At 40.2% G+C, this 13,363-nt stretch overlaps 2 protein-coding genes across 10 annotated transcripts in view; one reads left to right on the plus strand and one right to left on the minus strand.

Annotated features, from left to right (window-relative positions):
- The window catches only part of LOC109914530 (acylamino-acid-releasing enzyme-like), a 136,872-nt gene that overhangs the window by 85,691 nt on the left and 37,818 nt on the right, over window positions 1-13,363 (plus strand). For 3 of the 9 annotated variants that reach the window (XM_048606266.1, XM_048606272.1, XM_048606273.1), the window contains one exon: window positions 1-1,912. The exons of 1 other annotated variant lie outside the window; for it this stretch is intronic. In XM_048606266.1, coding sequence (XP_048462223.1) covers window positions 1-118 — 118 coding nt within the window. In that variant the 3' untranslated portion in view covers window positions 119-1,912. Of the gene's footprint in view, window positions 1,913-13,363 lie in introns of those variants that run through there. 5 more of the 9 variants (XM_048606262.1, XM_048606265.1, XM_048606264.1 and 2 more) reach the window with 3 other exon arrangements.
- Window positions 1,506-13,363, minus strand: part of LOC109914531 (F-actin-capping protein subunit alpha-2-like) — a 26,800-nt gene continuing 14,942 nt past the window's right edge. Inside the window, exons 7-9 of the mRNA XM_020514125.2 lie at window positions 5,354-5,425; window positions 3,533-3,595; window positions 1,506-1,745 (exon numbers count right to left, since the gene is read on the minus strand). Of these exons, the coding sequence (XP_020369714.1) occupies window positions 1,566-1,745; window positions 3,533-3,595; window positions 5,354-5,425 (315 nt within the window). The 3' untranslated portion in view covers window positions 1,506-1,565. The remainder of the gene's footprint in view (window positions 1,746-3,532; window positions 3,596-5,353; window positions 5,426-13,363) is intronic.

Here is a 13,363-nt window from a genome sequence, read left to right on the forward strand (position 1 = left end):
GTTATTGTGGTATCCTGACGACAACCACTCACTCTCTAAAGTTGGCACAGAAGTTGATGTTTTCATGAATATTGCTTTGTGGTTTAACTTTGCACTGGCCATTATTAAAGCAGCTTGAGACAGTCTAACATGTGAAAAACAATCCAACTTGACACTTGTATGTGTGACACGGCTTATTTTAATCTAGAATGTCTGGAGTGGATTGCCTTTTAGCTCTTTGGCAAGGCTGCATATCTCCTTGCCTTTATATGAAATTCATTTAAGTATTAAATTGGGTCAGTGGCATCACCCTTTCCTCTGAAATGATTATGGATTCACACCCTATTCAAGAATGTGAAGATAATCTGAGCTGACAATTCAGTGCAATAATGAGTGGAGTTTTGTTAGAGGTGGCCTATTTTGCATGAGATAGTAAATCGATTAAAATAAATTACGTTACCCATTGAGGTACATAGAAATTGACCCATACAATTATTTTCAAATAAGGAAGAAATTCTACTAACCAAAGCTTATACCTCAGCCACAACTAGCAAAAAAAGTTACCTGATTATTTGTTATTTGAGGGACCTGATTATGCATGTATTGACTATCATGTTTTCCTACTAATTATTGGCTGACATTGTAGTAACTTGTTGGCTGTGAAACACCACAGAACGTCTTTAGGTTGTGAAAATTGGTACATTAAAACATTCTCTCTTACCTTTCTAAACTTGCAAATTTCAAATAATGGCTTTTCTGACTGTAGTTAGCCCATACTTCATAGATTAGAATCATGGAACTTCTGCAGAGCAGACAGAGACCATTCAGCTCATTAAGTCTGAAGAGCATCCAACCCAGACCTAATCCCCACCCCACCACCCGATCCCTTAACCCCACATTTCCCATGACTAATCCACCTAGCCTGCGAATCCCTGGACACTGGGCAATTTAGCATGGCCAGTCTACTTAACCTGCATATCTTTAGACTGTGGGAAGAAACTGAGACACCCAGCAGAAACCTACACAGACACAGGGAGAAAGTGCAAACTCCACACCGACAGTCATCCAATGCTGGAATCGAACCCAGGTCTCTGGCTCTGTGAGGCAGCAGTGCCAACTACTGTTACACCATGCCGCCTTCTATTTTAGATGAGTAGATCAGACCAGCATAAAAGCTCATGGCAATGCACTATTCAAAAGACCACCTCTGTATATACCTCATTAAAATTCAAATCCGGTTACAGAATAAAAATATACTTTTTTTTTACTGATCACAATTGAAAAGCTACTTTTGCGCCATATAATGCATATATCCAAAGCTAAATGCATGGTGAATTGAAACTTTAACCTGTATTATAATTGATGACTGTAGCCAAAGTTAGATCGCATTAATTGGAACAGTTTGTTTTCTCACGTTGTTGACCTGACCTTGAGTACAAAGAATTTTTTTGCAATGTGTCTTGTTTGTTCTTGCGTTTGGATGATGAAAATATAGGAATTAAGATAAACTCAGATTTTATCTCCATTTGTGCACTTTAATTTTTAAACATAATGACTGTGATGTAGAGAGTCAGACACCAAAGATATCAATGAAAATTCAAACGTTCAGATTTAGACTCTTGCAATGCCTGTGCTAGGTCCACCTCTCTGACAATCTTGGCATTGATTATTTTGTTCCAGTCAATTGTTGTGTGTGTAAATGGCAGCTGGCGCCGAAGCCCCTTAAGCAGAGAATCCAACTTCTGATAATTCTCCATCAGACCAAGCTGGAGGAAGATAGAATAAAAGGATAATCTCTTGCAGCTCCGAATGCAACAGATTCCACTTTCAGTCATTGTAAAATTGCTTTACAATCAATTACTAACCTTAGAATCAGTTACAATGACTTACAATTATAATGTGATTTAATAATAAAAATCAAAGTTTCCTGCGATCTTCATGAAGCAATGCAATTGTGTTTATTTGTGGAGAAGATGATTTATGCTTCATCACTATTGAAGCCATGTGCAAATAATGTAGTCACTGCTGCTATACAATTTATGCCACTGTCCCACTGCTGGAGGCAATCAAGAAAAACTTTATAATGAAGGTAGTAGCCAACTTAAATCTTCAGATCTGGTCTTTAAGAGGGTACCTGCGAGTAAGTATCAAATGACCCCTACTTTGGAGGTCAACTAGTAGCAAGTTAGCTTGACATGTTCATCATCTGCTTAATGCTGACTGACTACGTTTTAAGAAAATAAAACTGAAAGAGAAACAGATTCATAAAGGATACACACCTTGTCACCTGACCTCCTCCATTTTGGTCACTATGTATGTTGAGAAATTTATTTTCAATATAAATTGCAGTTGGCTAAAATTGACTCAACACAATTTTGCTCTTAGCTGCCCACTTCAGATTTAATTAAGTCCTTCTCAGGATATGGGTGACCCTGGAAAGGCAGGCATGTCTTTACTCATCCCTCATTTTCTTTGTGAAGCTGATGCAGGGCTGCTTTGAAAAACTGTGTTCTGTGCGGGGAAAAAGTTACTTGTATAGCACCATTACGTAGAGAGTTCCAGAATTTTGAATCAACGATGAAATAGAAATGGCAAAACAGCATCTAAGTCTGGATAGTGTGAAACGTGGAGGTGAATAAATATATTCATGCGAGGTCTATTAGTTTGTCGTTGTGCACACTGGTTGAATCCTCAGACTCTACACAGTCTCACAAAAGAAGAGCTGTGTGTGTGGAGCTAAAGTTGTACACTGGAAGAATTGGAGAAAAACCCAGTTGGCTGTTTTGCAGCTAAACCAACTTTGTCTTTACTGATAGACAAAAGTAGTATTGCAGAGGAAGCAAGAGGATTTTGATTCTTGCAGATTTTTTTAACTAACGTTCTACTTGTGCACTAGTTTTATAGCTGAAGGCATCTGCATGACTTTTTTTTTAATTAAAGGTGAATTATCCAGCAATATATTATATAATAGAGAGTAATCTTAGCTATTGACAGGTTGTTAGACTGCAACATTTTATTAACATCACCACTATGGGTCTTTTTGCAGAGCTGGCAGTAAGCTGTTATCAATGTTTAACATCTAAAGTTACAAAACAAACTGCAGTGCAAAAGGGTTGATTCATGGCAAGGTTTGTAGGGAAGTAAAGAGAATGCAAAAGTTTCAACGTGTTGTTAATCATTAATGCTGTATAAACATACACTTGCCATCCTTTTTTGAAAGATAGGACTAACTGTACTTAAAAGGAAAGGGCCAGTAAAGTATACATTCAGAAATGAAGAAGGGTCTAGGCCCGAAACGTCAGCTTTCCTGCTCCTCTGATGCTGCTTGGCCTGCTGTGTTCATCCAGCTCTACACCTTGTTATCTCAGATTCTCCAGCATCTGCAGTTCCTACTATCTCTGGACAGTAATTCTGTCATGTTATTCCTAATTATCTTATTTCTTGATTCCATCTATCTGAGCAATATAATGCTACTGAGTGCCATTAACAATTTTTTTACTTAATGAATCAGATAACATAATGAACAGGTAACATATACCAGTTGTGCAGCTACCTGAAATTCAGTGTCAGCATTTTCAATAATTTTCACAAACTCTGCAGCTCCTTCACATTCATTCTAGTGAAAGAAAGAAAATGGAAATGTAAGACGGCTAGTCAATCTCCTGTGACATTAAACAATGAGTTGGAGAATGTGATCACTTGCTCACTTGTCAGCTACCTTTGACTTGTCGTTTTGTTTCTTCTGCCTTTCTCTTTTTCTATCCTACCTGCCATCCCCTTGCTTCTTTTTGCTTCTGTCTTTTGTTTGGAAGGTGATGGAGATGTGTCACTGTGCTTAAGATAAGGATCCCCCAATAGTTGCATTTGGGGCTGGTGTTGTATGAAAAATGGGAGCCTTCAGTGGGTCCATTTCTACCCTCTCCTGATTGACTGACTGTCCTAACCTCACCTTATACCTTCTGTTCTCTGCCCATCCCCAACTATTTCTGGTGATTTTTTTTGAATGGATGTTGATCTGAGATTAAATGCAAATAATTTAGTTTCATAACACAAGGTCATGTGTCTGTGAAATGCAATACTTGTGTTAGTGAAACAGTGACCAGATCAAGTATGTGCATCCATCTATCACCATGTCACCTACCCTTCCCCTCAGCCTATTAGCCAGAGGTTGCAGAGAGAGAGAGAAAGGTACAAGTTGCTGTCATCACTGTCTAGTTAGCCAGAAACTGCAGAAAGATAAAGAGAGAGGGGGACCAGCCGTCAACATCGCTAACAGGAGGTACTGAATGCAAAGGTGCTGACACGAAGAAAGAAGCAGCTTATGAACTAAAAATGACCTGTGCCCAGGTGCTAGTTTGAGCTGATTTAAACTGGAATTTGAATTTACGAAGTTCTGCAAAAAGTAAGAAGGATGAGGTAATGCAAAAGCCTTATTTGGATGAGAAATAATGAAGTAGTACTATATAGGTCTCTGGGCCAGGGCCAATAAAGTAAAGGTATGTGATAAGTGAATTAGCCTGAGCCAACGGGAAGAAGACCGCGCGACTTGAGAGAGGTCAGAATAAAAAGAAGACCCTCGGGCAGTGGGAAAATATAAGGTCTAGTTTTGTGATAAAAGCATTTAAGCAACATGTGTCTTGTTTAGTACACTAAGAAAGTAATTTGTGAGGTTAGGAGAAGTGACTCTTCTCATTTCTGTATAAGCCGATAACCAGAACCGGTGTTCTCCAGGCTCCTGACAACAGCCCCACCCCATTCCCTCGATGTACTTCTGGGCTCCCCTTTCTGTCCCCAGTACTGACGAAGGGTTTCGGGCTGAAACATTGACTTTCCTGCTCCTCTGATGCTGTCTGACCTGCTGTGCTTTTCCAGCTTCCCATCTGTTGACACAAGTAACATGTTAGGCAGTCAGTACAAGGTAAGATGAATAGGGAGAGATGAAAATAAACAGGTACATAGAATAAGAAATACTACTCATACAGGATAAGCTTGAATACAGATAGGTTGAGCCAGGTGGCTGCTTTCACATTCTGATCTCTATATGGTTATTGGTGTCCCCTATCCCATTCATTATTTTGTTAGCCATTCCCATTGTGTCCTTACATTTGTCACAACTGCTATATAATCCCATTTGAGTGACCCATTCAACCTGCTGATCTTTTGCTGTCTGTTGTCCTGCTGTCATAACACCATTTTAGTTCTAACATGTTTTAGTAATCTGGAAGAATAATTTGTCATAACAAAGAGTGCCTGCTGGTGAGAGGTTCTGCTGTATGAACTGGAATTTATTTCTAGTTTTATAAGAGCATATCCCTTGCTGATGCATAAAATTGCACAGGTACACACACTTGCATATAATGTATATTTTCATTACCTTTGCAGCAAGATTTTGTTTCACGTCAACATTGTTGGTCAAATTGATGCTACCCTCTTCAAAGTAATGAACCTGAGGGACAAAAAGTTATAAAGAAAATTTTAAACCCTCAAATGTTTACCTGCTTTCCATCTCCTCTCATCACCAATATTCGCCCTTTCTGTTATCTTTTGAAAAATGGAGATAATACAAGATAAGGTATTTTTAAACTGTAATATGGTGAATCTAGCATTATGGCTGGACTTTGAAATGTATGCCACAAAGAATGGCTTTGGTAAGAACTCAGAAATATGATATTTAGACCCTCAAGCCTTTTGTCATTCAGTTAGATCATGGATGATCTGCCACTGACCTCCACATTTCATCTCTGTGAATAAATATCTATAAAGCTCAGACTTCAAAGTAACAATAGTTTTGGCATCTATTGCTATTTGTTAAAGAATTGTTTCAAACTTATCTCTAGGCATGCCAGGCATTTTAAGTTTAGAAATGTTTCCTAATGTCACTTGTGAAAGATCTGGCTCTAATTTTATGACTATGCCCCCAGTCTTGGACGCTCTACTTTGTTCCTCTCTATCTGCCTTATGTATATCTTGAGACTTGAACCAAGTCAGACTTTAAATTTCTAAACGCCAGAGAATAAAACCTAGTTTGTGTAATGTCTCCTCTTAGTTTAATCCCTGGAACCTAAGTATCTTTCTGGTAAATCTACACTGTACTCGACTAATCACAACCTGCCAATTTGGGAACCTACCCATTTCCTTCCTGCCTGTCCCTTGCTGCTTAATTTCTTAACCAGGTCAATAATTTGCCTTCAATTTCATAAGCTTCATCCTAGCTGGTGGTCCCTTATGAGCAATTTAATCAGATGTTTGTGAACATTTGAAAAACAAAAGTGCCATAAAAGTTAACAAGGTGTAGAGCTGGATGAACACAGCAGGCCAAGCAGCATCAGAGGAGCAGGAAAGCTGACATTTTGGGTCTGGACCCTTATTGAGAAAAGGGGGGAGGGGAAGAGGGCTCTGAAATAAATAGAGAGTGCGGGAGGCGATGATAGAAGGTGGATAGAGGAACAGATAGGTGGGAGAGAAGACAGTCAAATCAAGGAGGCTCCAAGCCTCCACTTTGTGGAGCACCTACGCTCGGTTCGTGACAAACGACAACACCTCCCACTTCAATTCCCTCTCCCACTCTTTGGACGACATGTCCATCCTGGGCCTCCTCCAGTGCCACATCAATGCCACCCGAAGGCTGGAGGAACAGCACCTCGTATTCCACTTGGGAACCCTGCAGCCCAATGGTCTCAATGTGGACTTCACAAGCTTCAAAATCTCCCCACCCCCGACCTCATCCCAAGACCAGCCCAGCTCATCCCTGCCTCCTTGACCTATCCGTCTTCCTTCCCACCTACCCACCCCTCCCACCTCACTGACTAACCCCCATCCCAACTCCCTACCTACACTCACCTGTACTGGCTTCATCACCGTCTCCTTGACCTGTCCGTCTTCTCTCCACCTATCTGCTCTTGTATCCACCCTCTATCATCGCCTCCCCCTCTCTCTATTTATTTCAGAGCCCCCTTCCCCTCCCCCATTTCTCAAGAAGGGTCCAGACCCGAAACGTCAGCTTTCCTTCTCCTCTGATGCTGCTTGGCCTGCTGTGTTCATCCAGCTCTACACCTTGTTATCTCAGACTCCAGCATCGGCAGTTCCTACCATAAATTTCTGCCATAAAAGATGTAGCTGCCTCTCTACAGCTTACATGTGAAAATAAGGTGGGGACTGAGAACAGACAAATAAAGAAAGAGAATCCACGCAGAATATCCTTGGACAAAATAGAAGCAAAGAAAGACTCAAAGCTAAGAAATGCAAAGTCAGTTGTAGAAGGAAACCAATCAACAGAAAGGAGGCAGGCTCAAATCTGCTATATGTAAAAACAGGATTTGTCAATCAATGTAACGAGCTTTTGTAAATCACATTGTGCTTGTGTAGCTGCTCTGCTTGTTAGTTGCTTTCCATGCTGAAGGAAGACATCAAGGTTTTTCATCTCTCTGCATTGACTATTTTAGTACTCAAATAAAACATTACTTTTAAAAGAAAAATCAGTTTAACTCTTTCTCCAGAAGTAGTTTCTTAATGTAAGTGTGGAATCAAGGCAAAACATGATAGAAGAGAGAGGTTGGATTCTTGTGTCCACCATTGAAATGGTATTTCGCAGGGTCGAGGCTGGTGAGCAGGGCAGTGCTGTCAAATCTCTTGTTCTTTATAGACATGTACTAGTTTTATTCCATCGATTTCAATAAACAGGCAGGTTCTATAAAAGGCATCCAATCTCCCTACCAGATTTTGAAAATGAAAATCTATTCCTAACATACACTACATTCTGAAATTTCCAAAGAATACCTGGTACGGATGCAAGCAAGCAATTTAAAAGTCATGAAAACACAATTAAAGATTAGTCATAACACTCTTCCTGTCTCCCCAGTGTAATGAATAAGTTCAAACTGCCGATGACACAAAGGTTGGTGGAGTCATGGATAGTGTGGAGCGCTGTTGTAGGTTGCAATGGGACATTGACAGGATGCAGAGCTGGGCAAAGAAGTGGCAGATGGAAGTCAACCCGGAAAAGTGTGAAGTGATTCAGTTTGGAAGGTCGAATTTGAATGCGGAATACCGGGTTAATGGCAGAATTCTTGGCAGTGTGGAGATAAAGAGGGATCTTGGGGTCCACGTCCATAGATCCCTCAAAGTTTCTACCCAAGTTGATAGGGTTGTTAAGAAGGTGTATGGTGTGTTGGCTTTCATTGGCAGGGGGATTGAGTTTAAGAGCCGCGTGGTTATGCTGCAGCTCTATAAAACCCTGGTTATACCGTACTTGAAGTGTTGTGTTCGGTTCTGGTGGCCTCATTATAGGAAGGATGTGGAAGCTTTAGAGAGGGTGCAGAGGAGATTTACCAGGATGCTGCCTGGACTGAAGGGCAGGCCTTATGTGGAAAGGTTAAGGGAGCTAGGGCTTTTCTCATTGGAATGAAGAAGGATGAGAGGTGACTTGCTACAGGTGCACAAGATGATGAGATGCATAGATAGAGTTGATAGCCAGAGACTTGTTCCCAGGGTGGAAATGGCTATCACGAGGGGACATACTTTGAAGGTGTTTGGAGGAAGGTATAGGGAAGATGTCAGAGGTAGGTTCTTTACACAGAGAGTGGTGGGTGTGTGGAATGCACTGCCAGCAGTGGTAGTGGAGTCAAATCCATTAGGGACATTTAAGCGACTCCTGGATAGGCACATGGATGATAGTAAAATGAAGGATGTGCAGGTTAGTTTGATCTTCGAGCAGGATAATAGGTTGGCACAACATCATGGGCCAAAGGGTCTGTACTGTTCTATGTTCTAAATTAGAACAATTGTCTCAAACTTAGAGCTAAATGTTTCTTATTCTTGTATAGCATTTCACTTCAGTTTCTTTTATTATGCAACAGGGAATTAAACAGAGCAGTGTGTTAGCAGACACCCATGTAAACTAGGCTAACATGCAGGAACTCACATAAACTAGTTAATGTGATGTTAATTAAAAGAACTGTAAAGACATCACATTATAAATGAAAGCAAATTTATAATGTAAGGACCAAGTATTTTTATTTTTCTGTATTTTGAAATAAATTTTAAATCAAGGATTACTGAAGGCTTACTGTAGTTTTTAAAAACAAGTAACTTTACATTCATTGAAAGCACTGTTCAGACAGTTGCTAGTTCAAGTGGTCGTAGAAGATGGTACAGACAAGCTAAAACCATGGGCTGTGTACTAATGGAGATTCAGCTGACACAAGTAGCTGATTGGTCTGTTGGCTAGTGACTAATTATCAATGACAAAGTCCTTCTGCCTACTAACAACGTAATTAGTTCTCACCTGAACGACTGGGTCTGTGAACAAGATAATGAGAAGCCGTCAGACCTCCTCCAGTGAAAGTATCCAGAGAAAGAAGACTGAGAAGCAGCGTTCTGATCAGCACAAGAATCACCTCAGCAGGTACTGTGAACAGAGACCACTGAACTGCTTACCCAGCTTCTCTCTCTGGTCATAACACCTTTTACTTTTCTGTCTATATCTGTCTATGTGTAAGGGAAATTAATAAGGGGACTCGAGGTTTAACAGGCAAAATTATATGCTAAATAAAAACTGAAAGAACTGTGGATAATGTAAATCAGGACCAAAAACAGAAGCAGCTGGAAAAGCTCAGCAGGTGTGATGGCATCTGTGAAGAAAAAAATCTGAGTGTACTTAGTCAAATGAGTATGATTATGAAGAAGGGGCACCGGATCCAAAACATTAACTCTGATGTTTTCTTCACAGATGCTGAGCATTTCCAACAATTTTTTTTGTTCAAGAATTATATGCTGATGGTTCATAATTGATTCCTTGTAGTTAGGTTCTATTTACTTCGAATAAATAGCAATTCTTGTTAAGTACGTTAATCTGGTCCATGAATTTTATCAACCTAGGAGTAATAATCAGATAACTTGGGAAAATTTGCATACTTCTATAAGATCTTTAACTTCTGTGCTGACTCCAGGAATAGCAGGGTTAGATTTCAAAGGCATTACACTAGTGAGGTATAACAAATAAAAATGTCTCTGGGAACATGGATTCCCATGATCATGGAAACTTAACAAAGATATCATAAAGGCCATGTAAAAAAGATGCAAGCTAAGAGGATCTTGTGGCACAGTAGCGGTGTTTCTACTATTGAACCAGGAGATCTAGGTTCAAGTTCCACCTGTTCCCAGTGAATGTAATGACATCCCCTGTACGTGTTGACTAAAAATATCTAAAAAAGATGCAAGGTAGCTGGAGTTGTGCTATTGTTTTCATTTTGATTTTCAAACTATAACATAAGAGACTAAATAAGTTGGATAGAATCCACAGTTGGCTGGTTTGTTGATGTCCTGTTGTTCATTGCTGTTTTATGCTATTACACATGAAGGTCCACAGAACAACAGAGGGCTAACTGTCAACAGGTACTAACTGAAGAGGATTATAAATGTCAGCAGGAGCTCCTATATGATTGCAATATATTTCCAGATAATTATTATTCTTTTAATGTAACTTTTTAGTCCACCAATTAAAAAGTATGCCTTGAGGGGGAAAATTAAATAGGATAGTATGTAGAAAGCACAGGAACTTGTGTGTAAGTTCAGCTAGTTAACATTCAGATAAGGTCACTTTGCAGCCTGTATGGGGTAGCAACATAGTCTAATTCAGTATGGCTTCTCAGTACAGAATTGGCATAGTCCAGTTCTCATTACAGTGCTGCTCTAAATATAAATAAAAGGGCTAAGCACCAGAGCTGAGGGCAGAGTGACTGCCCTTAACATTGAGGCATCATTTGACTGAGTATGGTTTCAATTTAACTAGAGCTCTTTGATGTCAATTGGAATCAGAGGGAAAACTCCCAATGTCATACACAGCCCAAAGGAGTTTGAGGCAACCAAGTCCATTCTAGGATGTTGGTGCAGCAATTCCTTGAAATTTTACATATTTTCTAATCAACCTGTTCAGCAATATTATTGTATACCTATGGAGAAGGTGAGACTTAAATCTAGGCTCTCTGAGATAAATACTAGACCCAATTATCTTCAACTGCTTCATCAAAGACCTTCGTGTCAACTTAAGGTCAGAAGTGGGATATTCGCTAAAGATGATACAGTTTTCAGTTTCATTTAAACTAACAAGTACTAACATGGCTAACCTTCAGGATAAATAGCAGAAATAAACATCACCCCACACAGGTTCCAAACAGTGACCATTTCTGACAGGAAATATTGGAACATCACCAAATATAAGTCCCCCTCCTAACCACACACCATCCTAACTTGAAAATATAATGGTGTTCTTCCATTGTCACAGGTTTAATATCTTGGAACTATTACCACTCCCAACATACACACACATATATATATATACTCTCTGTCACACACACAAACACAACACCATGGGTATATACCGCTGACTGTCCCGTAGTTCCCAAAATCTGTCCAGCTCATGCTTGAATATAATCAGTGACTACGGGTTGAATCTTCTGCGAAAGACAGTAAGCTTGGAAGCAGGAAGAATGCATAATTAGACAGGGTGGTAGTATAACCAAACCTCATTGCTTTCCTGCCTCCAGTAGAATTAACTTTTGGTTTGGAAAGTCCAACCATGCTGCCAATTGTTGCCTTTATGTGGCCAATTATGGACCACAAAGAGTCTTAAGCCCATCATTGCTGGGAATACCAAGCTGCAGGCAGGCCTGCTGCAAAACAACATGCCCAACAGGTCAAACTTGGTGGGCAACTTGTCACCTGGGGTGGGTCGCCTCTCAATCAAAGGCACTCAATGCCTTATCTAGGGACTGGAAATAGGGCAAGGGGTACCTGCTGGCAGCAACACCCTGACTGTACTTCTCACCCCTTCCACCTGATCTTGCTTCCTTCCTCCTGCTCTCCTCTTTTCCAAAGCCCCCATACTGAGAATCATTTTTTCACTCCAACAAATCACCTAGCATAATCTTGACTCCTCCACGATCCTGGAACATTGGGGATGCTCTTCTGGCAGCAGCTATGGTACTGCCAAGTGCAAGTGCTGTCGGCCTTTGGCTCACAGCTCTCGCTAGGTGGGACTTCCACCTCTAGGGTCTTGAATCCAGACAATGGCTCATTGGTGGCCTAAGTAATGCCTGTTATGTGTGAGATTCCAGGGCCCCTTCCCTGGAGGAGGCAGCATGGGTCTCCCACTGGCTGTCCATCAGCAGGCAAGTCCCCTGCATTTCTACCTAATTCTGTCTTAAAACACCACAGCTCTCTAAAGTAAAGAATTCCAAAGATTATCACGCAACTGAGAAGAAATCTCTGCTTATCCCCAACTTAAATGTGATCGCTTATTTTAAAATAATGTCCTTATTTCCAGGTACCACCCCAAGGCGAAAAATTCTCATAGCATTTATCCTGTCAAACCCCCCGGATTCTTATAAGTTTTAATACCACCACCTTCTCATAGGTAATTATGAATAGTCACTAATTCTGGCCTTGCCAGAGTAAATCATATACCAGGAATTTTTTTTGTTCCAGGTTTGTTCTCTGATCTGAATGGAACTAATTGATCTCAGCTGAGATGGTAGAATGTGGCCCATGATAAATCGATGCTTCTGGATTACAGTGTGATAAACTGAATATAATGCCCATTCCCCATTACTAACCAGTGGAATGCTACAAGTACCCAAGTGTGATCAATGAACTATGCTGCCCTCATTCTATGTGCTTGAATAATTTGCCGTGACTTCCTGCACCCATGTGAAAAGTGGTTCATTCGGTGAGGTACAGAAGGTCACCATTGCTCAAGGAATCCTGACCAACCTTGAAACTAGAATCTCCAGAGAGAAAAGGCCATGAGAAAGTTCATGGAAGAAAGAAATGAGTGAAAAAAACTAAGCTCCTATTGCATTGTTTTTCTGATACGTGACCGACTTATGATTTAACTGTTTTACAGCAGATTCGGCCCACTGGATCCATTCTGTCAAACCAAAATAACGCTTGTTTATTTTTCCTGTGGTTGCTAGTATTTTGGGAATTCTACTGATAGGATTCTTTCTGATCAATGCTTCCTGCCTGGATTTTTTTTCTCTTCTAACAGTATAGGTAGTACTTCCTTAAGTCCTTTTTATTTGAAAGATACAATTTATGATGCATTGATTAATTAATCTTTGTTTGGTATTTATAATTTTATGAACCGCTGCATGATGTTGAAAGACAAAATCACAGTAGGAAGTTTGATGCAAAATCTGTGTGTCTGCAAAAACTCGCTCATAGTAGGTTAATGCTGCTTAGCAAGTGTTGAGGAACAACAGCAATAATTGAATTTTCCCTTTGAACCTATGCAATGTTTCCATTTGTTTGCATGGGAACTGGTGCTATTTGTTTATGACACAGGCAGCAACTGTTTACACCATGTATCAAAATGGTGTTAGTGATA

This window comes from Rhincodon typus, chromosome 16 (assembly GCF_021869965.1).
Source record: "Rhincodon typus isolate 14 chromosome 16, sRhiTyp1.1, whole genome shotgun sequence".
NCBI classification, from domain to species: Eukaryota; Metazoa; Chordata; class Chondrichthyes; order Orectolobiformes; family Rhincodontidae; genus Rhincodon; species Rhincodon typus.